This window comes from Podarcis erhardii (genome assembly GCF_964252035.2).
Source record: "Podarcis erhardii genome assembly, chromosome: 12".
Taxonomy (NCBI): Eukaryota; Metazoa; Chordata; class Lepidosauria; order Squamata; family Lacertidae; genus Podarcis; species Podarcis erhardii.
Genome location: NC_138513.1, coordinates 37,928,641 through 37,949,991, shown reverse-complemented (window position 1 = coordinate 37,949,991; position 21,351 = coordinate 37,928,641). Strand labels below are relative to the sequence as shown.

Below are 21,351 nucleotides of genomic sequence, written 5' to 3'. Positions count from 1 at the left end.
TGAAGGCAGCCAAGTGTCTTGGACTACAAGGGGATGATGGGAACTATAGTTCAAAATACCTTCCAGCCCCCAGTTTGGGAAAGGCTGGCATAGACCAGACTGTAACTCAGGACCCCGGCTGAGTGTTCATACGATGCAAGTCCAATACAGTGGTGCCCCGCAAGACGAACGCCTCGCAAGACGGAAAACCCGCTAGACGAAAGGGTTTTCTGTTTTGGAGGCGCTTCGCAAAACGAATTTCCCTATGGGCTTGCTTCGCAAGACGAAAATGTCTTGCGAGTTCCTGCGGGGGTTTTTCCCTCCCCCCCCCTTTTCCTAAGCCCTGAGCTGCTTATCAGCTGATCTGCTAAAAGCCACTAAACCGCTAATAGCGCTAATCCGCTAAGCTGTCAATGGGCTTGCTTCGCAAGACGAAAAAACCGCTATATGAAGAGCCTCACGGAACGGACTAATTTCGTCTTGCGAGGCACCACTGTACTCTTATGTTTTACAGCACACAGGGTCTGCAAAACATGTTTCAAAAATAAGGGTGCAAACCAGGCTTCCTGCACCCAGCACTCGCTCATGTTGCCCACGCAAATCTTGGGTCATTTTGCACCAAAAGCAAATTAATAATTATAGTATTTTTAAATCACAGGCACACATTTCCTTTCGACCAGTAAGTTGTCACTCTCTCTTCTATTCAATAGGCTGTGAATGGGAAGAAGGGCAGAAGTTTCTGGAGTCAGGCATCCCAAACAATGCCATCACACTTCTTTCCGGGGAAGAGGCTAGTCCTCATGATCTCAACTCTCTCGTTTTATTAATACTCCTCTTAATTTTTTAGGCAAAGGCCCAAGCCGTTTACATGAAACGGTGTAAACATATTTGTTGAAAAATAGTAAACAAACACAGACCATGGTAGACATAGTAATAAAATGGCTGAAATAGAAATGAAGTACAATTTTAAATCTACAGATTTTGAAAAAAAGGGGCAAAATAAAATCACATGTTTTGGATAGGCTCGCCTAAACAACAACAGAAAAGTTTTTGCAGGTCCTGAAAGCAGCGGAACGAAGGTGCATGCTTGCTTTGCCAATGCAAAGAAGTGTCTAACCACAATCCATCTGCTTCTCTCTGCTGGGAGCCTCTGCCAATTAATGCCAATTAACTGCCAATTAAAGCAGCACCCAAGGAGACCCCTGCCTCTTAGCCGGCACCCACAAATGGCCTCCAGCCCTTCAGCATTTCAGTGTTTTTAGGTGGCATGCAATGATGCCCTCTCTCTCTTTAGGATTTCTGCCTCTCTCTTTTAACAAGGAATCCTAGATTTGCAGAGTTGGAAGGGGACCCCCGGGGTCATCTAGTCCAACCCCCTGCAGTGCAGCAAACAAATAAACAAATAAACAAACTTGCATCCTCAGGCACGATCCTCCAATTCTAGGCTGGAGTAGGCAAGTTCTCTTGATCCGCAGGCCAGTTAAGGGGGGGGGAGTGGCAGGAGAAAACACCCACCCCCGGGATCAGCTCCGCCCCATGGCCGGGTTCAGAAACGCGCTTCTGCCGGGCTTGACTTGGCCATCCCTGCCCGCAGCTTGCAGGATGCTGGACTCGTCCGCGGCTGTGTTTCCTAGTGGGGAGAGACCCGCTCTTCCCTTCGCCAATCCTGGCCTTTTTCGCCCGTGGGGTGTGGGGGTGGATCTCTCGCCCTCCTCTGGCTGCTCTCCAGCCCCCCCCCCCCCACGCCTGCCGCCTCCTCGGTCGAAAACTTTCCAACTGAGCGCCGGAAACGTCCCCGCGGCTGGATCATGGGAGAAAGGGAGGCGGAGAAAGGAAAAGTGAAAGTGCGGGGGGGGGAGGAAGGAGGCGGGCGCCTCCCCCGCGCGGCTCGCCGAAAGTGAGAGCGGGCGCTGCAGCAGCGGCTTCTCTTGCCGCCCCCTCCCTGGGATCCCGAGCCGATCGCGCCGGATCCCAGCCTGCCCCGCCCGGCTAAAGGGGATGCGGGCGACCCAGGCGCCGCCCTCCTCCGGAGACGTCTCGAGGGGCTGGAAGGTGCGCTTTGGGCAACCCGGATATGGGAGCAGAACGGGATCTGGAGAGCAAAGGATCCCCGTTCCTCGGGTCCGAACGGAGTAAGATCTCCCGGGAGAATTCTGATCCTCCTGATTTGGAGGGCTGGTATTCGACGGCTGGGCCAATTTCCCCTGCACAGAATTGCAGGCTTGGCCACAAGGAGCATCATCCGCAGGACCAGTGGCCAGGGATGATGGGCATTGTAGTCCGAAAAACAGTTGTTTTTGGACTATCATCTTCCCTAGCTAGCAGGACCAGTGGTCAGGGATGATGGGAACTGTACTCCCCAAAACAGCTGAAGACCCAAACTTGGGAAACACTGTAGTCCAGTCTCCTGGCATGCAAGCATCTTTCACCCAACATGGGGCTTGAACCCAAGACCCTAAGATCAAGAGTCTCATGCACTGCCTATTGAGCTATGCAGAGGATCTTGGAAAGATCTCTCATAAATTAAAAGCATCTCAAGGGCAGAGCTCAAATTAAAAATAATAATTCTCATACAGCTATTGAAGCGCATGGTCACTCAGTGTGCCAGAGGTATATGCAAATGTCTGGCTCATTTAGGACTAGGTAGAACCTTTTAGTCACAGAAATGATGAACCACACCAGTGCAGAATAAGTTTGTTTTTACGAATCTATATTTGTAAAGGGAATCTTGCAATGATTTAATACTTCATTCTCCCTTTGCACTGTGAAGTTTTGCCCTTCCATGCCGTTACATTTTACCGTTTAAATAAAAAGTTAAAGAGTACTTATCACGTTCAAGTGTTCATTTAAAAAGAAAAAACCACTTCAAATATCTATTTATAGATTTGCCTAAGTAAGGCCACCGTTTTAGTGGATGAAACATTTTAAATTAAGCTTCGATTGACTGAAGTGTGCGCCCCTACTGAACAGCGCTATATATTTTAGGTTCTTTTTTCCTTTCCCCAACTCAACATCTTGGTTATGCACAATGCTACCGGTGCACTCATATCAACATGTTTGATGTGACAAGATGGGGGGAGTTCAAAGATCTGCAGGGGGTAATTAAAACAGCGGGAAATTTATGAGGCCAGAAACAACTCTTCTCCCCGAACTCCAAAATAAATTAGTTCAAAATCTCCATGGTGAAACGGGTGGGTTTTTGGGAAACCAGATTTTTTTTTTATTATAAAAATAAATAAAAGGGGGGTGGAGATGCAAGAAAGACAGACAGCGCCAGCTCTGTGTGATATTTTTGATGACAGACCGAGCTGGTACGCAGACACCCTTGTCAATTAAAGCAAATTGTGTGATCCGTCATCAGTCTGGCTTTGTAGTGTTTGCCATGGAGATAGAAAACAAAGCAAAAAACCAATCTGGAATAAATAGAGCTAATATTGCAGTTGTGTATTAGAAGCAAAACTTAATCAAGGACCACCTTAAATGTCATTTCTTAATCAAGGATGCACCCAAGAGCTTTTTGTTCTCATTTTTGGATGCAATCCTGCACCATCCTAGATGGAGGTACCATTGAATTCAATGGGGCTCACAACTGAGCAGACATGCATAGGATTTCACAAAATAAGAGAGGTACTCGAATAAAACGATAATCAAGAGAAACCAAAGCAGGTGATTCTAAAACGTTTCTTTATTATTTCGTTATCTCATTTTCGCTGAGGGCAGCTTCAATTTCATCAAAAACCGGCACAGGTCCTGCATAGTCATTCGTCTGTATAGAGTCTAATTTCTTCTGGTAGTCCACTGGCAAACCGTTCTGCTTTGCACCCATACAAATGACCTACGAAGAACCACATTAAATGAGGATTTAAAGCAGCAGTATTATTTATGTATGCCACTACTGCAGCCCGTGTTTCGTTAGCCCCAAAATGGAAAACGAGCGAGGTCCCAACTAAAGAAGAATGACAACTTAAGCTGATGGTATATGCACAGTTTGTGGACCTAACATATAGAATAAGAGAACAAGAAGAACATATGTTTAAAGAAGATTGGAAAATGTTTATAGAATATATGGGGGCAAATTGTGTACACTTGAAAACGTTTGCAGCATTAAGATAAATTCAACAGTGTCAGTACGTTTTGATGGTCTGCTCTGGTCAGACCTCACCTGGAGTACTGTGTCCAGTTCTGGGCACCACAGTTCAAGAAGGACACTGACAAACTGGAACGTTTCCAGAGGAGGGCAACCAAAATGGTCAAAGGCCTGGAAACGATGCCTTATGAGGAACGGCTAAGGGAGCTGGGCATGTTTAGCCTGGAGAAGAGGAGGTTAAGGGGTGATATGATAGCCATGTTCAAATATATAAAAGGATGTCACATAGAAGAGGGAGAAAGGTTGTTTTCTGCTACTCCAGAGAAGCGGACATGGAGCAATGGCTCCAAACTACAAGAAAGAAGATTCCACCTAAACATTAGGAAGAACTTCCTGACAGTAGGAGCTGTTCGACAGTGGAATTTGCTGCCAAGGAGTGTGGTGGAGTCTCCTTCTTTGGAGGTCTTTAAGCAGAGGCTTGACAACCACATGTCAGGAGTGCTCTGATGGTGTCTCCTGCTTGGCAGGGGGTTGGACTCAATGGCCCTTGTGGTCTCTTCCAACTCTATGATTCTATTCTATGATTCTATGGATGTAATAACGGAATACTGAATGGTTTAGTTTATGTAAAATATGCAGGGATTTATGTTATGCAAAATGAACCATGGAAAGCAAAGAAGGGAAGTCACTGATATTTTAAGGATGTTTAAGTGAGTATTCTAAATTGTAAAACAGAAAATTTAATAAAATTTGTATTAAAAAAAATAAAGTGGCAGTGTTTGATTCCACAAGCCATATCCACACAAATAACCAGGGAAAGGGATGATGAGAATATGTTAGCGCTGGTTCACACATTCCCGCACAAAACTCCATTTCTGTGTACTGGATGATTGGCAGGGGAGTGTGTAATTTGATTCAAACGGGCAGCTGATGGGTGGGCATTCAACCCAGTTTCACTTGGAATAGATCCAGTGATCTATTCAACCAAATGAAAATCAGTTGTACAACACCCAATCAAAACATTTCCCTTGCGGTTTAAGATCAAGCCCATTCACACTTACAAACCACAACCTGACAAGACATGGGATGATATGGCTATCGCCACGCCAGAGGACCCTCAGGAAAGGACTGGGTGAGCTCACACCCGATTTTCCCAGTTGCCTCCTCTCCCTGCAGCACTTCCCAAACTTTCCCTGAGGATCCACGGATCCCAGGAGAGGCTTTTTAAAGGGCACTGGAGGGGCTGTCTACATCTTCAGAATCTGGTCCTAGTTAAAGGTAAAGGGACCCCTGACCGCTAGGTCCAGACGCGGACGATTCTGGGGTTGCGACGCTCATCTCGCTTTACTGGCCGAAGGATCCAGCGTACAGCTTCCGGGTCATGTGGCCAGGACTAAGCTGCTTTTGGCAAACCAGAGCAGCACACGGAAACGCCGTTTACCTTCCCTCCGGAGTGGTACCTGTTTATCGACTTGCACTTTGACGTGCTTTCGAACTGCTAGGTTAGCAGGAGCAGGGACCAAGCAACGGGAGCTCACCCCGTCGCGGGGATGCGAACCGTCGACCTTCTGATCGGCAAGCCCCTAGGCCATGGGTAGGCAAACTAATGCCTGGGGGCCGGATCCGGCCCAATCACCTTCTAAATCTGGTCTGCGGACGGTCCGGGAATCAGCGTGTTTTTACATGAGTAGAATGTGCCCTTTTATTTAAAATGCATCTCTGGGTTATTTGCGGGGCCTGCCTGGTGTTTTTACATGAGTAGAATGTGTGCTTTTATTTAAAATGCATCTCTGGGTTATTTGTGGGGCATAGGAATCCGTTCATTCCCTCCCCCCTAAAAAAAATATAGTCCGGCCCCCCACAAGATCTGAGGGACAGTAGACTGGCTCCCTGCTGAAAATGTTTGCTGACTCCTGCCTTAGGCTCTGTGGTTTAGACCACGGCGCCACCCGCGTCCCGGGTCCTACTTAGGAAGCAGCAAAATAAAGCAGAAATGGTCATTCTATGACTTGATTTCCTGAAACTGAAAATATGTGCCCTGCCCCTAAGATTGGCAAGGCAACAGCTTGTGGGAGCCGACAAAGGTGAGAGATGAGTAGATTAGTTATTTCTCTCTACATCTAATGAGAAGGGGGTGAAGGCAGTTATCTGTACAGGGATACAAATCTGATTGTCTTAATTATCAAAAAAATTGGATAATTAAAAATTAGTAATAACCAGGAAGTACAGTATATCAGTTTTTATTTGGGTAACAGTCTTGGCATCCAACAGCAGCTGAAAACTACTGTGTTATGGGCTGCATGTGCCATTAAGCATCTGCCAAGCTACTCTTGACATGTAGTAACACGGCCAATGTTGGGAGCCTTAACAGATCTCACTGGTTTTGCAGGTTCAGCTGGTTCTGCATTTGAAACAGCCATATGGAGCGTGTTAGTATCACTGGTGGATCATCTCCAGAAGGGCTGGGGCAACACCTCCTCATCCCTATTCCCAGGAGTGGAAAAGTCCACAATAGAAGAGAGGGGAGGTCGCTACTCAAGGGCTGCCCCATGGAAGAAGATGGAGCAAGCTTGTTTTCTCCTGCTCTGGAGAGCAGGACTCGAACCCATGGCTTCAAGAAAGGAGATTCCGACCAAATGACTCGGGAAGAACTTTCTGGCAGTAAGGAATGAAGCGGCCTCCCTTGGAAGGCTGTGAATGGATTCTCCTCCTTGGAGGTTTTTAAGCAGAGGTCAGGTGGTCATGTGTCATGGAGATTCCTGCATTGCAGGGAATTGGACTAGAGGACCTCTGGGGTCCCTTCCAATTCTATGATTCTATGATACTCTTCCTATGAGACTGGGCCCTGGCTCAAGACTGGATCCACCATTTTTGTGCGCCATTGACAATAATGTTTCAGCAGTTAGGAAGGAAGGGACACGGGTGGCACTGTGGGTTAAACCACAGAGCCTAGGACTTGCCGATCAGAAGGTCGGAGGTTCAAATCCCCGCGATGGGGTGAGCTCCCGTTGCTCGGTCCCAGCTCCTGCCAACCTAGCAGTTCAAAAGCACGTCAAAGTGCAAGTAGATAAATAGGTACCACTCTGGTGGGAAGGTAAACGGCGTTTCCGTGTGCTGCTCTGGTTCGCCAGAAGCGGCTTAGTCATGCTGGCCACATGATCCGGAAGCTGTACGCCGGCTCCCTCGGCCAATAAAGCGAGATGAGCGCCGCAACCCCAGAGTCAGCCACGACTGGACCTAATGGTCAGGGGTACCTTAGTTAGGAAGGAGGACCCAGCTGGGGAGAAAAAAAGCAATTGGGTGTTCCCAATCTTTCTGCACATTCCTCCAATGTTCCCCCAACCCCACAAGGAAGATTCGGGAAAAGCCAATGGGTCTCCTATGGATCCAGAACTGCTCTCTACTGCTACTGCTGCTTTTAAAGTAGTCATGATCAGCTAGCTGCTGAACAAGGGTATGAGTTTCAGTCGGGCGCTTCTAAGCCAAGCTGGATGTGGGCTCAAGCTGACATAGTTTTCAGACAACCCTCTTAAAGGGGATGTATGACCAGCATCAGACCATGTTGCAACAGGATTAGGAGAGTCTGCCACCTAACCCCTGCAAAGGAGAGGGCTGCAGATGTGTCTTCGACTACACTAGTAGCCAAAATTGTGGAAACCTTTGGAGGAAAGTGGGACGTGGGTGGCGCTGTGGGTTAAACCACAGAGCCTAGGACTTGCCAATCAGAAGGTCGGTGGTTCGAATCCCCGCGACAGGGTGAGCTCCCGTTGCTCGGTCCCTGCTCCTGCACACCTAGCAGTTCGAAAGCATGTCAAATGCATTGTCAAAATGCAAGTAGATAAATAGGTACCACTCCAGCGGGAAGGTAAACGGCGTTTCCGTGCGCTGCTCTGGTTCGCCAGAAGCAGCTTAGTCATGCTGGCCACATGACCCGGAAGCTGTACCGGCTCCCTTGGCCAATAAAGCGAAGTGAGCGCCACAACCCCAGAGTCAGCCACGACTGGACCTAATGGTCAGGGGTCCCTTTATCTTTACCTTGGGGGAAAGTGTATTTCCGAGGTTTGATGGCTCACAACACCTGATTGGCTCTCTAAACACTTGTGTTCACTGGCTACATTCAAATAAAGGAAAGCTACGACAAGTTGTGCTTCCTTTTCTGGTTATTTGGCTATACCTTTTGATAGAATACAGATAATTGAACAAACTTTGTTGCATTACATTCTTTATTAAATTATCTTTCCATTGATATATAATTTTATAGTATTACTCCAAAACAAAAGTGGTGCTATGAGCCATCAAACCTCAGAAATACACTTTTCCCAAAAGGTGTCCACAATTTAGGCCACTAGTGTATATTTATGGCCATGGCTATAGTAAAGGGAGGAAGCTATCACTAAGTCATCAGCCCGACTGATATGATACAGTGGTACCTTGGGTTACATACGCTTCAGGTTACAGACTCCGCTATCCCAGAAATAGTACCTCAGGTTAAGAACTTTGCTTCAGGATGAGAACAGAAATCGCGCGGCGGTGGTGGGAGGCCCCATTAGCTAAAGTGGTACCTCAGGTACAGTTTCAGAACAGTTTCAGGTTAAGAACGGACCTCCAGAACAAATTACCGTATTTTTCGCCCTATAGGACGCACCTTTTCCCCTCCAAAAATGAAGGGGAAATATGTGTGCATCCTATGGAGCAAATGCAGGCTTTTGCTGAAGCCTGGAGAGCCCCATCGCCAGCCCCACAAGCTCGGGGGACAGTGGGGAGGCGGAACGCCGCCATCCCGCTGTCCCCCGACTTGGTTAGAAGGCTGGTGGCGGGGAGAAGTCTGCTCCTCCCCGCCGCCAGCCCCACAAGCTCGGGGGACAGCTTCCCACCCCAGCCCCGCGCCTGGGGGGGGGGATAATTTCCCCCCCTCTATTTCCCCCCCAAAAAACTAGGTGCGTCCTATGGGCTGGTGTGCCTTATGGGGCGAAAAATACAGTAAGTTCTTAACTCAAGGTACCACTGTACAAGCAATTTGCCTGACTTAGCAGGCCTATACTGAGCCTGAGTTTGCTCCTCGGTGGAGAAAAGGAGGCAGCACCATGGCTAAAGCCACTATAAAAGCACAACTCACATAACCCTAGTATCAAAGTAGCTAAGCTATTTCGCTTTTCATGTTCCATGAACAGCTTAGGCCCAAAAGGGACAATTACTAAGCATCATGTAGGTAGACTTTTATGAATGAGTTCATTTTCACTTGCAGAAAACCTACACTTACTACTATGATTAGTAACCCAGTTTCTCTCTCATCCGCTCATATTCTCCTTAGAAACACAAAGGAGACTTACCTTTTTATACTGCGGGGAAGGAAGGCCTAAGACATAGTCTGTCATTTGGTAGCTACGACTCTTAAGTATTTTCCCTTCTTGAGTCTGGACTGTAACTTCTATTGGGATGTAAATACCTTGTTCAACTCCCTCTTGTCTGAAACAGAATAAGGAATACCTTTCAGATCGAATCACTAACTTGAGAAAGAAAGTGTAGTAGTTTGCTTTCTAAGCAGACTATTCATTTAGCAAGGCACCCAGACCATAGACAAGGTAAGTCATGAAATTTAGGCCGTATCCGGACAGCAGCTTTCTGAGCTCCTGTTTACAAAATTAAGTTAAAACTAAATAAGAGGGAAGGTATAGAGTTGTGTGGCTTTTTACTGAACATCGTTAGCTAATTTCTCTTATGGATTGTGCTACATTACACCGTTGGTGCCATAATCTTCTGGCTGAATGGAGTAGGAATTGGCAACCCATCTCTACAGCTTTTAAGGGCTTGGAAGCATAAAATGTTATGTACACAACACTGGCCCTGTTAAAGAGGAAGAGACTCTAGTTAACAGTGTTTATTAATAGGGGCAGTTGTTTCAAGAAGTGAGTCACAAGGCTACAGTCACTACCAATCCCACCCTTGCCAGAAGAAGGAATTGCCACCACGTACAGACTTTTCACTTCCTTCCCTGATGCTTCTGCCTAGAATATCTGAAGTCATTGGCCAACCCATCAACCACCATGTGATGTGTGTTGTATGCACCCAAAGCTTTTTCTGAGAATGGGCTGCCAGTCATGGTTAGTGAGTGCAGTCTCACTGATTCATCTGCAATGTTACTTAAGTCTTAATACTTACTAGAATACGTAAGATCGTAAGGGAGTTCCCCTGCCCAGCAAGGAGGAGATCCCTGTTCCGATTGCTGCCATTACGCAGACCAGTACGAGAGAACTCCATTATTCATCTAATTATTATTACCATCCTCTCTTGCGCCCAAAGCAGGGCACATTAAAATTAAACCAACATCGTAAGATAAAAAGCACAGCCAAGAAGAAAACTACGACGACTTAATAAACAGAAAATATTATGCAGGAATACCTAATCTTGAGGGACGCAGGTTAAACCACAGAGCCTAGGACTTGCTGATCAGAAGGTCGGCGGTTCGAATCCCTGCGATGGGATGAGCTCCCGTTGCTCTGTCCCTGCTCCTGCCAACCTAGCAGTTCAAAAGCACGTCAAAGTTCAAGTAGATAAATAGGTACCACTCCAGCGGGAAGGTAAACGGCGTTTCCATTTCCTGCTCTGGTTCGCCAGAAGTGGCTTAGTCATGCTGGCCACATGTACGCCGGCTCCCTCGGCCAATAAAGCGAGATGAGCGCCGCAACCCCAGAGTTGGCCACAACTGGACCTAATGGTCAGGGGTCCCTTTACCTAATCTTACCTAATCTTATGCGGGGAGTCAGTTCCGGGGGAATATGCATAAAATATGGGTATAGCCAAACCTTTGGAGCTACCCTCTAGCTAAAGGGTAAGGGAGGAGAGAGCGAGTATCCCCAGCATTCCTAGAGATCGGCGGCAAGGCAGAGAACTTAAAAGCTCTTTTTTGCACTGTGTAACCCCAAGTGGACCAGGCAGGAAAATACCTTTCAAGCTCTTCGCCTTGCTTGGGCTTAGACTTGCACCATTTCAACCAGCCCACATATGGGTGAAACTCTGCAAGTCCAAATGAATCTCATAAGAGGGATTACGGCAATACAGTAATAAACCATCAAGGTTAGGCACTGGTGTTCAGCAAAAGCCCCAGGGGACAGGCCATCGTGCACAGCTCTAAACTCCTGCAACAGGTACAGTGGGAACCTCGGTTTTTGAACGTAATCCATTCCAGAAGACCATTCAACTTGAAATGTTCCAAAACAGACGCTCAAAGGGCTATCAGCAAATTCAGTTGAGAAAACTGAAAAACATACAGCGGAAGGCATTCGACTTCCGAAGTGTGTTCGAAAACGGAAGCATTCACTTCCGGGTTTTTGGCGTTCGGGTTCCAAAACATTTCTCAACGGAGACGTTTGAGAACCGAGTTTCCACTGTAGTTCCCCTTTAAAAAAAGATCTCCTGTTGCTTTCTGTTTCACCATTACAGCTGTCAATAGGGGTGAAATAACTTTCTAGCACAATCCTATGCACGCTTACCTAGCAGTAATGCCTGCTGAATACAGTAGGGCTAAAGGTAAAGGTAGAGGGACCCCTGACTATTAGGTCCAGTCGAGGCCGACTCTAGGGTTGCGGCGCTCATCTCGCTTTATTGGCCAAGGGAGCCGGCGTACAGCTTCCAGGTCATGTGGCCAGCATGACTAAGCCGCTTCTGGCGAACCAGAGCAGTGCACGGAAACGCCGTTTACCTTCCCGCTGGAGTGGTACCTATTTATCTACTTGCACTTTGAGGTGCTTTCGAACTGCTAGGTTGGCAGGAGCAGGGACGTCATGGGGATTCGAACCGCCAAGCTTCTGATCAGCAAGTCCTAGGCTCTGTGGTTTAACCCACAGCGCCACCCGCGTCCCTAACAGTAGGGCTTACCACTGAGTAAATATGCACAGGATTGCATACTTATTACAACAGCGTAGTTCTTTATATTTTTCCTGCTGTTTTTATCAAAGATAAAAACCCATCTGATTAAATCAGGCTCTGCAGCAGGTGCCAAATACCCAATTAAAGCTGTTAATTCTGTAAGAAAAGTGAACTGATGGGCTTTGGTAATTCACTATTTTTTAAAAAAAATCTTGCTTAGTTTCTATTTGGTAAATGTTAGAAGTGAGCACTTCATACTCGAGCCATATCCGCGCCCCCCACCCCCAGGACTGAAACTGTTCACTTGGGAGTCCGGCAATTGCTTTGGCAAAGAATTGACACCATACATACAACAAAACACCCAGAACATGTAAGCAAGTGTGTGGTTCGTTAAGTTACTAAATTGAGAGAAGGTGACAGGACTTGAAGACACTCACCTATCCAGAGAAGGTAAATCGGTAGTACTCATTCTCCATACGACTCCCCACACTTCATCGCCAGGACTATGGATTATAGTTGCTGTACTTCCATGCCAGTTAGAACTGGGCTTGCCATGATGAGAGCCAAAGGCAAGTTTGTAATCCTGCAGGTTAAAAGGAGGAGAAAAAATAACCTCCGTTTATATACAGTGGTGCCTTGCAAGACGAAATTAATCCGTTCCGTGAGGCTCTTCGTATAGCGTTTTTTTTGTCTTGCGAAGCAAGCCCATTGACAGTTTAGCAGATTAGCGCTATTAGCGGTTTAGCGGCTTTTAGCGATCAGCTGTTAAACGGCTTTTCAGCGGATCAGCTGATAAGCGGCTTAGCGGCTTAGGAAAAGGGGGGAAAAAGGGGAAAAAACCCGCAGGAACTCACAAGACATTTTCGTCTTGCAAAGCAAGCCCATAGGGAAATTCGTTTTGCGAAGCGCCTCCAAAACGGAAAACCCTTTCGTCTAGCGGGTTTTCCGTCTTGCGAGGCGTTCGTCTTGTGGGGCACCACTGTACCGTATTTTTGGCTCTATAAGACTCACTTTTTCCCTCCTAAAAAGTAAGGGGAAATGTGTGTGCGTCTTATGGAGCGAATGCAGGCTGCGCAGCTATCCCAGAAGCCAGAACAGCAAGAGGGATTCCTGCTTTCACTGCGTAGCGATCCCTCTTGCTGTTCTGGCTTCTGAGATTCAGAATATTTTTTTTTCTTGTTTTCCTCCTCCAAAAACTAGGTGCGTCTTGTGGTCTGGTGCATCTTATAAAGCGAAAAATACGGTATCTATAGGTTTAAAAGACATGCGATTAATTCAAACAAAGCTGTGGAGTGGATGGGTAGGACAGGAGAAAGAAAAGTAAATGTAAAATCCCATTCATTAATAATGATGTTGATGATGATGATTTATTGAATTTATATACCGCCCTATACCCGGGGGTCTCAGGGCAGTTCACAGAATAAAATCAAGATATAAAACCACAAAATCTAATAAAAATAAAAGCATCAACCCAATAACCCCCCCCATTTTTTTTTAAAGGGTATAGGATGTACAGTGGTACCTCGAGTTACAAACGCCTTAGCTTACAAACACTTCAGGTTACAAACTCCGCTAACCTGGAAGAGTTACCTTGAGTTGAGAACTTTGCCCCAGGATGAGAAATTGTGTGCCGGCAGTGCAGCGGCAGCAAGAGGCCCCATTAGCGAAAGCACGCCTCTAGTTAAGAACGGTTCCAGGTTAAGAACGGACCTCAGGATTGAATTAAGTTCGTAACTAGAGGTATCACTGTAAATCAGATCAACCAAAGGCGTGGTTAAAAAGGAACGTTTTTGCCTGGCGCCTAAAGGTGTATAATGAAGTAGAACTTCCATGGGGAGACCATTCCACAGATGCAACAGAAGCAGAGGCGTGGTGACAAAGACCACCCACAAAAACAGTGCCACACTCATGATGACATGCCCAACATTTATTTTTTTTAATGGACTAATAAGCTTCCACACCAGGAGTGACTGCAGATGGATAACATGCTGTTTAGCAAATTTTCCAAATAAGTGGAAATCCAGATTGAAGGTATTAAAAAGTATGGCTTGGCATTATGACAATGACATGACGCAGTTGCTGCAAAAAACACCACCACCACATGGGTATGAGCAGGACGGATTCTGCACCAAACTGGAAGCCTCCTAGGCTAGCTATTTTCCCTGGAAAAACAATCACAACTTGACAGAAGGAAATGATGATCGCACAGCAATATCTGCTGCATGTCCTAGTCACAGCAATGGCAGACAAAGGTATTTTCTGGCATGTGTTTAACAACATAAAGAGACAAAACAGACAGCACCAACCAGTAGCTGTGCCAGGGTGAGAAAAACTGCAGACGGGTTTCTTAACATTATCCTCTCCCGAAGCAAGTTACTACCGTAGGCAAAATACGATAAGCTTTCATTCCCGAAGCTCTGGACATCCAGCCCTTCACCAAATCTGGTTGGTGTACAGTGCTTAAAGGTTTCCATCTGCTAAAAAGGAGCCCTGTTAAAAGAAAACGGAGGTGAGATATTTGTTCGTAAGGTGTGCGGGCAGTAAAAGCAGCATGGAGCAGTAGTTCCCAAGTACCACAAAATTTACTCGTGCCCAGAACCTGAATATAAAACAACAGAAATGTTCCCTTCTTACTGCTCTGCTTTTCCTTTGTTTTGCCTAGTAACGTCACGTTGCTGTCAGGACTGGAGTGGATGGCAAAGATGGAGAGAGACATCCTTACCAACAATGCAAGAACGGTTTTTACAATTAACGGACTTAGCTGAGATGGCAAAATCAAAATGTTTAATAAGAAATAAAGTCATTGTTAACATTTACTAAAGATTGGAAACCACTCAAAGACTTTTTGTGTGAGAAAGAAAATGAAATAATGCATTTGGGTTCAAGGACTGAAGATAATTTGTTTATAGAAAGTGGTGTTCTCTTAGGAGTTATATCGGAGTGGATGAAGTGATTATTGTTTATATGTATATAGCGGACAGATGAAGAACTGGAAGTTCTTCAATCTCTGAACTTTTATCTCATTTTATACACACACACACACACACACATATACAGAGAGAGAGAGAGAGAGAGAGAGAGAGAGAGAGAGATGGGAGCATGAAAGGACAGGTAGCAGATTTTTATTTTTATTCTTTAATTTCTATATGGCTTTACATTTTTAATAAAAAATCTCAAAGCGGTTTGCAGCTTATTAAATCAAAAAATCATATCCACGCCATACAGTAAAAGCACATTTAAAGCACATGGTTTCCTCAAAGAATCAAGGGAACTGTAGTTTTCTCTCCTAGAGCTGCAATTTCTAGCACCCAGGATTCTTTGGAGAATGTCATGCACTTTAAAAATGCCTTAGTTGTGCTCCAAATGTATGATGTGGATGTTTCGAGGCTTCAGATTAAAACCTGCTAGGGAACCTGGCAGACACCAAAGCATATTTACTCGGCAGTATATCCTGATGTGTTCAAATAAAGGTTTTTCCAAGGGAAGCGTGCAAAGCATTGTAGTCGAGGAGAAAGGGAGTTTGCAAGAGTGCATGCCTAATCCATAAAGCATCCAAGACTTTTTAACAGACTCAACACCTTCGTAAGCAGCAAACAGATGATGTAGAAGCTATTGCAAAATGGCTGATTTTAGGTTTAGATCAGGGGGCCAAATCCTTTCTAAGTTCTAAGAAAACTGAACTTTAAAGAGGGAAATGGAACCAAAAGACTTAAGAAAGAGAGGAACACAGCAAATTATGAGCAGAAACCTTTAAGCACGACTCTACTGCCCTCCTGACTGGCAAAGAGGGTGGGTGTTGGGTTCAAAATAACATGCACCCAGGAAGAGGAAAAGCTTGAAAAATGAAAAGACCCAAAATTGCATAAATGCAACGCAGCGTACAATGGAGATGTAAAAGATCTGGATTATCATAAAAGATGCAGGAGGAAATTATTAACAAAAGGATCCGCAAAGGGGAGGAGGGAAGTCCACGAGATTCTTTGGAATCCTGTTTTTATGTTCTACGTTTGATATGTGACTGTAAAATTTTAATCTGAAACACCATATATATATATATATATATATATATATATATATATGAAGCTATAATGTACTTTTCATAATAAAAGCTACTTGATTTCTAAATGAATTAATGAATGCAGTGTAGCACTGAGAAACCTCCCGGTCATGGGAAAATCCTGAAGAGAAGCGTGTGATAAGAGCTGTGGTTCCCAACATGGGGCACATGCCCCACAGGGGGCAATTTGAGAATGAGTTATTAACAGTGAATGGCCTTTCAGGCTTCCACCACGTGAATAGGAGTTCACTTTTTGAATAATAAGAATTATATGTCGGGGGGGGGGGGAATCAGGATTTTAGAGATGCTTAGATAGATAGGGCATAGGGGACGCGGGTGGCGCTGTGGGTTAAACCACAGAGCCTAGGACTTGCCAATCAGAAAGTTGGCGGTTCGAATCCCCACGGCGGGGTGAGCTCCCATTGTTTGGTCCCTGCTCCTGCCCACCTAGCAGTTTGAAAGCATGTCAAAGTGCAAGTAGATAAATAGGTACCGCTCTGGCGGGAAGGTAAACTGCATTTCTGTGCGCTTCTCTGGTTCGCCAGGAGTGGCTTAGTCATGCTGGCCACATGACCCAGAAGCTGTACGCCGGCTCCCTCGGCCAATAAAGCGAGATGAGCGCCGCAACCACAGAGTCGGCCACGACTGGACCTAATGGTCAGGGGTCCCTTTACCTTTACTAGATGGGGCATGGCTAAAAAGAGGTTGGGAACCACTGGTCTAGAGAGACATTGAGGATGGTGCTTGTGTGTGTGTACACACTTGACCCCATCCCTATTTTAATAATAATAATAATAATAATAATAATAATAATAATAATATTTTTTATTATTATTTATGCCCCAACCATCTGGCTGGGTTTCCCCAATCGGGTTCTCCTTAGCTGCTCTCCTATGCAATGTTCTTTCTCTCTTTACATTTTAGCCATTTACACTATTCTAAATAATCGTGGATATGGAAGGGACACCCCCCCCCGACCCATCTGGTCCAACCCCCTGAAATTTATTTATTATTGAATTTATATACTGCCCTATGCCCGGAGGTCTCAGGGCGGTTCGCAGAAAAGATCACAATATATAAAATCAAAATAAGAACAATAATACCCCCCCCCCAAAAAAGAGCCACATTTTAAAAGGGTATATAGGATGTCCATCAGGGCTGGCAATGCCCGACGTGGGGCTCGAACCCGCGACCCCGAGGGCCTCAGGCTCCAGAGACTGAACTGTCCCAGAGGCGACCTGCCGTGGATGCTTCGCTCAGCTTCCTGCGTCTCGGGGGGGGTCGGTCTAGATGACCCCCGGGGGTCCCTTTCCCAGCTCTGCAGTTCCACGGAAGGCCGACTGGGGCGCGGAGCGGCGAGTTAATCCCGCCTTCCAGGGGCCCCGGGACCCGCGCCCTTGCCTCAGGGGGCTCCCCTTCCTCCCCTGGCCCGGCTGCCCGCCGCCCCTGCCCGCCCTCGCCGCCCCCCCCCCCCCGTCTCGCCTTCCTCGCCTCAGCAGCAGCAGCAGAACGCCGGCAGGAAACCCGGCGGCCGAGACGGGCCGCGCGACGCCGCCATTGGCTGAGCCGCCACCGGCCCTTCCCATTGGCTGCCGAGCCGGCCTCCGTTGCCTTCCCGGATGCCCAGGTGGAGGCGCGCTGACGCTCTTCTCCCGCGCCGGCACCTCGAAGGATAGGGAGGCGGAGGCGGGGATTTGAGTTTCTGACTGCGCAGGCGCGCCTCAGCTACCTGCAGTACTTCTGCTGCCTATTCTATTCTAGTTTATTCTATTCTAGTTTATTCTATTCTGTTCTAGTTCTCTTATTTTATTCTAATCAATTCTAGTTCAATCTATACTAGTTTATTGTGTTCTAGTTTATTCTATTCTAGTTTATTTCATTTTACTTTAGTATTTCATTTCATTTATTTTATTTTATTCTAGTTTATATTGTTCTAGTTTGTTCTACAGTGGTACCTCGGGTTACATATGCTTCAGGTTACAGACTCCGCTAACCCAGAAATAGTGCTTCAGGTTAAGAACTTTGCTTTAGGATGAGAATAGAAATCGTGCAGCAGCAGTGCAGCGGCAGCAGGAGGCCCCATTAGCTAAAGTGGTGCTTCAGGTTAAGAACACTTGCAGGTTAATAACGGACCTCAAGAACGAATTAAGTACTTAACCCGAGGTACCACTGTATTCTAGTCATATTTCATTTCATTTCACTTTACTATTTTATTAGATTAGATTAGATTTGAATACCGCCCTTCACCCAAAGATCTCAGGGCGGTTGACAGCATAAAAATGCAAAAACCATGTTTTATCATACTCCAAAAAAAACAGCCTTCAGTGCCTTAAAACGCGGAAAAACATTTTTTTCAAAAAAATCCCTAACCAGAGGGTCACAATTTCTGCAAAAATCTGACGTTATCCAATTCACTAAAAAATGGTACCAAACGGTTGCAAATGCTCCCCTGAAAGGTTTGTCGGTGGAAACAGAAGGCTTTTTATCACAGGAAAAGAAACCAGCCTTCGACTTCTTAACCTGCGGAAAAACATTTTTTTAAAAAAAAATTCCTAAGCCGCAGGGTCACAAAAATCTGACGTTATCCAATTCACTCAAAAATGGTGCCAAAGGGATGCAAAAGCTCCCCTGAAAGGTTTGGTGGTGGACAGAAGGCTTAGGAAAAGAAATCTGCCCGCGATGCCTTAAGCTGTGGAAAAAGATTTTTTTGAAAAAAATCCCTAAGCCTCAGGGTCACAATTTCTGCAAAAATCTGACTTTATCCAATTCACTCAAAAATGATGCCAAAGGGTTGCAAACGCTCCCCTGAAAGGTTTGACGGTGGAAACAGAAGGCTTTTTGTCATAGGAAAAGAAATCAGCCCTCAGTGCTTTAACTTGTGCAATCACAATTTCACAAAAAATCTGACGTTATCCAATTCAGTCAAAAATGGTGCCAAATAATTGCATTTTTGGACGTGTAGCATTATTGCTTCTGTAGTAGCATACATAAGTAGGATACAAAATAAATTTCTATACAATTTATGTAGTTCTCTCCCTATAATTCCCAAAAGATAATCCTCTGGGCTTTTTTCTTACAAAGATTATTTTAAACATCCTTTTCAATTCATTATGTATCATTTCCCAGAAATGATAAAGCTGATCATTCTTGCTCTTCAAAAAATATTACCCCTCTCCACCGCGAGATCTGAATTTTTGCAATCAGGAAAAGAATGAGGAAATGCTCTCTACTCTCTGCAAACCAATTGGGACAAAGCCTCAATGAACAGGTTCAGAAGCACCTTGAGTTGTTTGCTGAGAGATAATTTGAAGCGCTTGCCATCCAGTAACACGGGGAAATATGCACATTTTCTGGAAGCCCCCGGAAAACACGCTACTCCTTGTTAGGACCATAGCTGTCAACCGTCCCTTATTTGGCGGGAAACTCCCTTATCCCAGCGCTGTTTCCTGCTGCTGTCCCTTATTGATGATGTCCCTTAAATTTCCCGGGTTTCAAAGGAAGCAGCTCCTCTCCCTCCCTCCCTGCCGGCCAGGGAGGAGGGAGGCTCCAACTCTGTTGCTTGGCTGCCCAGCCCGGCCTCCTCTCACCAGCCTCAGCCCCCGGAAGCCCCTCTCCGCCGGGACTGAGGAGCGAGGGCAACCATAGAGAAAGCAGTTCAGAGAGAGGAGGAGGAGGCAGAGGTGGAGGCGTGGGCAGGTGTTCCAAGGGCTAACCATAGAGGGGGAAAGCGGAGGAAGGACTGCAAGGGCTTCTCCCATAGATTTGTAGTGGTAGACTAGCATAGATGGTCTGATCTGTGGGTTTACTTCGGGCGCTATTCCCCCCCCCCCCCCGATGGAACTGAGAGCTGCAGATGGAGCATGAAAGAAAAGATACAGAACTGCAGCAGCATCTTCGTAGCTTGGACTTCGTTTTGCGCGAAAAGTGGTTGCTGCTTGTAGTTATTTAATTGCAGTGTTTCACCAGCTGGGGTCTTGAGCAGCAACTTCTGTACAAGAAGGGCTAAATTATCTGGTCCCTTTTAACTTCGCATTTCAGCTGGTTGACTAAAATCCCTTATTTTGGCTGCTGATCCCTTATTTTCAAATCTGTAAGTTGACAGCTATGGTTAGGACTGATTCAGCCGAAGGCACAGTTTGGGCCATTTCATTCACAGAATGAAAAGTTCCCATTTATCGACCATGTATCTTATCGGCAAGCACCACAGCATATGTCTAGGAGCCATGTATTTGAGCACATAGTAAAAATGCACCTGGACATTTCAACTGGCAGATCTGACTGTTATCACAGCAAGGAACATAATGCATGGTCCAGAGTCTTCTGGGATGCATTCCCGGGCAAATCATGTGACCCATGCTTCACTTTTGGCCCCCCCCAAGTTTTTTTTTGGGGGGGGGGGAGAGAGAGCACAGCACCCCAAATGGCCACCATGATCTCACATGAAAAAAAAGGGATGTCCCATTTTTTCCCAGGGCACTTGGCAGGTATGCATCTGTGGCTTCAAACATCTGCATGAGCACCTGAAATTAGGCCCGGAAACAAATTGGGCCACTGGAAAATGGGGATGGAGCCACCCATGAATAGGAATGAGGAAGTTCTTCTGCAAGTGTAGATCAGGATGAAAATGATGCTCTGAGTCACAGTGGATACAGTGGAGTTGGCAGTTTAAGAAGACGGTGTCAGTTACGTGATAAAGCATAGCATTATGTCACATTTTTTAAAAAAGATAGTTAAATTGCTGCTCTGTTTAAACTTTTATTTTAAGGGGAAAGCAATGCGCCTGCCAAAACATTTCCTCAGTCTGCGATATTTTAAGAACTTGGTTGACGAGCGTAACTCAGTTTCAGAAAGGTCGTGAGAACCTTAGTTGGTATCAATTCCTTCTCCCCGAGGAAGCATCTCTGTTTGAACCCTGCCTTTCCTGGACTTAGGATGCATTAGAGTGCCTAAATGAATCAGGCAGAAATTCAGATCTAAGATAATGCTGAAATGGTGTACACATCGATTCTCTTTTTTAGCTTTTCTCTGAGATGCAGGATTGTCAATTCTATTATGATTGAGCCATCGCCGAGGGAGGGACGATATGGTGTCCTGGCTATTTTTATCGTAACGGTAAACAAAAATTAAGACGTGGCCTGCCAAACAGAGTGAAGTTTAATCCAAACAGAAGTCAATACTAAAATTTCCATTAACTGCAGAGCAGCCCAAATTTGGCTCAAAGCAATTCAGGTCTTTAATGGTTTTGTACTGTATCTGCTGTCAATGACCACACTCTCATTTACCGCCAGTGTTACTTGCAACTTAGAAACCTGTTCCTGAGCCTCTTAGGAGTGGGGATCTGCAGTTCAGAGCTGTGGGTCAG

The 21,351-nt window shown here is 45.9% G+C and overlaps 2 protein-coding genes across 2 annotated transcripts in view; both read right to left on the bottom strand.

Moving 5' to 3' along the window:
• NOD1 (nucleotide binding oligomerization domain containing 1) overlaps window positions 1-1,721 on the bottom strand; it is a 38,487-nt gene extending 36,766 nt beyond the window's left edge. Inside the window, exon 1 of the mRNA XM_081881968.1 lies at window positions 1,495-1,721. The gene's annotated coding sequence lies outside the window, so the exon portion shown is untranslated. The remainder of the gene's footprint in view (window positions 1-1,494) is intronic.
• Window positions 1,722-3,646: 1,925 nt separating this feature from the next.
• On the bottom strand, window positions 3,647-17,410 carry GGCT (gamma-glutamylcyclotransferase). Its single transcript, XM_081833956.1, has 5 exons — window positions 17,228-17,410; window positions 14,239-14,422; window positions 12,370-12,515; window positions 9,397-9,532; window positions 3,647-3,814 (listed from the first exon to the last, which is right to left on the bottom strand). Exons 2-5 carry the CDS (start codon window positions 14,404-14,406, stop codon window positions 3,668-3,670), a joined length of 597 nt encoding a protein of 198 aa, XP_081690082.1. The 5' UTR covers window positions 14,407-14,422; window positions 17,228-17,410; the 3' UTR covers window positions 3,647-3,667.
• Between the last annotated feature and the right edge of the window lie 3,941 nt (window positions 17,411-21,351).